The following is a 3,556-nucleotide window of genomic DNA, read 5'->3' on the forward strand; positions in this document are numbered from 1 at the left end:
AGTTTTGGAAAAGTCATGGAAATGTAACTTAAGTTGAATCAAATATCATTTATATTTTATCTAATCGCCGAAATAGTAATACTATAATAATACTGTATTGTATAGAAATGAAATGGCATTTAACTGTCGAGGTGTTTTGCTGGTGAGAGATTTTAGTTGCTTCAGCCTGTAGAAGCTAGTAAGCCAACTATTTGATTTGTTTTAGATAGACAGAACATGTTTCATATGCAGACCTTATTTTCCTGTTCCATGTTAAAATAAACCATTTTCAGTTGTACCGCTGAGAAAGAGTAATTTTTTTGGTCATGGAAAATTAGGTAAAGGTCATGGAGAAGTCATGGAAAAGTCATTGAAAATTATTGGTGAAGAAGTGTATGAACCCTGAATCAATCAATCTACAACTTTATTAATCCCGCAAGGGGCAATTGGCTATGAGCAGCTTATGTCATGTACACAGGCAGGAACATACAGGAAGAAAACACACAGATACACCCGGGAGCACAGATGTGGATCATTCCAATTTACACGATAAATAGTTCATAGCATCACAATAATAAATAAATAATCAAGTTAAAAAGCTTTCAATAATTTACAAGTTTGAGTGCAGAAGGGATGAATGATTTTGTAAAGCGATTAGTCTTAAGAGCAGCTAGAGCATATCTACTCCCTGATGGCAACAGACGAAATTCATCTGCAAGAACACGACCTGGAGGCTGGAATGCTCTCTGCTTTCTGCAGAATCTGTACAAAAGACACCAGTACCAACAGGACAGTTAGCCACATATCAACAATGTTGTCATGCTGTGGATGGAGTCCTAACACTGGCCTGTGTACACACAAGAATGGGAAACAATGATAAATATCAGCAGCGACCAATTTGCCTAAAATGGGCCCTAAGCAGCTATCCATTCAGGGAGTTATACACCCGTTGTAAGTGTATGTTTATTGTAAGTTCGATGAAGCTCAACAACATCACAACACGGTAAAATGACCTTCCTCCAACATTATGCACTGTAGTGTTGTTGTGTAATGCCACGGAGTTAAAGAAAAAACTGGCCGATGTTACTTACGCTCTAATTTCTGCTATATATGCACCCAAAGCTATTGGCTCCATTATATAAACAATGGAGAGTTTATTTGGACGATTATTAAATTGATTCTACTTGCAAACTTCTTTGTATATATAGGAGCTTTTTGAATATCCGCATGTGTCCTTTCCCCCAGGTGCTGGCCACCCTGACATGTGTGGAACGGTGGGTGTGTGTAAATATCATCAGGCTGCTTCGTGAGGAGAACACGGTGCCGTTCATGGTCCGCTACCGCAAAGATATGATCAATCACATGGACGCTGACGCTGTCCGAGACGTCCAGCTGGTATATGAAGAGTTAGGGTAAGCAAATAAAACGTCTTGAACTAAGCAATAAAAACAAGGAAATTAATGCACCTCATAATCTGACAAACACTCATTATTGGTGTGTAGAAGCAATTTAAGTACAGAGTTCCATACAGCTGTTACCATGAGATGACTTCTCATATGAGCTGAGGACTTAATTCATTTCCGGACAGCAGATTTTAATTTGGCCACTAGATGGTGCTATTGCTCAAGCTTTGGGTCATGAAACAGTATCAAACTTGTGTATCACTGGCATGTGTGTTACTCTGTGTTAATATTTTGCACTGTATATCATCTTTTTTTTATGTTTGTGTTCAGCACCCTTTCCAAGAAGACCCAGTCTGTGATTCAGACCCTGAAGAAAGACGGGGTTTTAACAGTCGAGCTGGAACAAAACCTGAGGAGCTGCCGATCAGCTGATCAACTGGATCATGTGGTCAGAATCACATTATTATTCCAAAGCAATATGTGTCCTTTGAAATGTTATTTGGAGATCCAATTCTTATTTCCATTCTTAATTTTGGAAACCTGATGATACGCTTCTCTTTACCACTCATCTCAGTTCACTGTTTCTGTGTGTGTCTGTAGTATTCTCCCTATAAGAAAGGCAGCAAGCTGACGAAGGCTCGCCGGGCCAAAGCCCTCGGTCTTGAGGATGCCGCCTCTTTACTCATGAACACACCACACACTCTTGATTTAAGGACATGGGTAAAACCTGGTACTGAAGGTAAGGCATACACACAAAGTGGTGCATTTTGATGTGATTCATTCAACATAGCACTTACATTTAACATACATCTTGGACAATACATTTGCTCTTTATTGTACTGTTTTTAAGTAAAGTATTTGTGTGTAAGGTCTGTCATCAGTGGAAGAAGTGTCCACAGGTGTGGAGCATATCTTAGCAGATTTGATCGCCAAAGACCCTGAGACACTCGCCTATGTGAAAACATTGTGAGAACCTACCTACATGCACACACTATTTCTACACTGATGTTTCATTTCTATAGTTGTCTGTGTTATTTTGACGTTGGTAGTGTATTGAACCTGCCACATTGATAATAATCCAGTGCCCTCCTCTACTTTCTCTCCCTCTCTGTGTTTACCTCTTGCTGTGACAGGTGTGAGAACAACTTTGTGACCATCCAGTCGTCTGTGTCCAAGTCTGCACTTAAGGAGAAGGAGCAAAACTCTGTCCAAGATCACAAAAAACCAGGGGCCAAGCAAAACAAAAAAATGGACATTGACAAGTTCCACCTATACGTTGACTTCACCTCCAACATCCAACGCATCCAGCCCCATCAGGTAGAAACACAGACCTGTTTATGGTTCCCTTTTTCCCTCCTTCCCTGTTTTCTGGTACTCTTCGTCGTTGAAATTCACTAGAGCAGTTGGGATATTATTATCTAGCTAAATGGTTAGCACTGGTGTTTTGTCGGAAAAGTTTCTCCCTACCCTTTGGCTAATTTTACATATAGAAACTTAAAGTTAAAAAACACCTAAAACACCTTCAAGAACAAAGTAACAGCATATATGGTATAACACACATAAAAGTACTACACAGCCTTAAGAAAAATGTATTGTATGATGATTATTTTAGCAATATACAAATGATTTGTGTATGCTGGACTATACTTAGTGTCTTCATCTGCACACACACACATATACAAACAAATGCGCACCATCTGTTTGTGTTTGTGTCATTTCTGTCTGCTTCATCTGTGCTGCTTTTGAATGCTAGCCATGTCAGTCACAGTTAGCCTTGTCTGTGCCTCCATATTTCCCCCTCCTGTGCCCCGCTCTGCCTCCTCTACTCCCCCCCGTCCCTCTAGTGACTAGTGTGTTACTCAGAGTTGGTCCCGGGCCTCATGTGTCACCACAGCTTCCATCAGCCGCTGCCTCTCTGCCACATCACACTCTCTGGCAACCCCTTTCTGCCCTACAGTCATACAAACACATAAACATACATGCAAGCACACACACTTGCTCACAAACAAGCACACCCTGCAAGTCCCCTCATTCTCTCCTCTTAACATATGTGACATGTCCCCTGCCGACATGCCATTGGATTAGGAGGCTTTGATTGACAGGCGCTCTTCTGTAGTGACAGCTACTGCTGCTGGGCCTAAAGGCGGACGGAGGGATGGGGAGAGGGGGTGGCA

The 3,556-nt window shown here is 41.2% G+C and overlaps 1 protein-coding gene across 1 annotated transcript; it reads left to right on the forward strand.

Moving 5' to 3' along the window:
* Positions 1-1,224: 1,224 nt before the first annotated feature.
* Positions 1,225-2,699, forward strand: LOC104944666 (S1 RNA-binding domain-containing protein 1-like; the record flags this gene model as incomplete). Its single annotated transcript, XM_010770233.1, has 5 exons — positions 1,225-1,391; positions 1,713-1,830; positions 1,983-2,121; positions 2,252-2,348; positions 2,516-2,699. Coding segments are annotated over 5 exons (705 nt in total), but the record flags the coding sequence as incomplete, so codon positions are not given.
* Positions 2,700-3,556: the final 857 nt, after the last annotated feature.

The sequence above is a fragment of the Notothenia coriiceps genome, unplaced genomic scaffold, assembly GCF_000735185.1.
Source record: "Notothenia coriiceps isolate Sejong01 unplaced genomic scaffold, NC01 NC01_scaffold00008628, whole genome shotgun sequence".
Classification (NCBI taxonomy): Eukaryota; Metazoa; Chordata; class Actinopteri; order Perciformes; family Nototheniidae; genus Notothenia; species Notothenia coriiceps.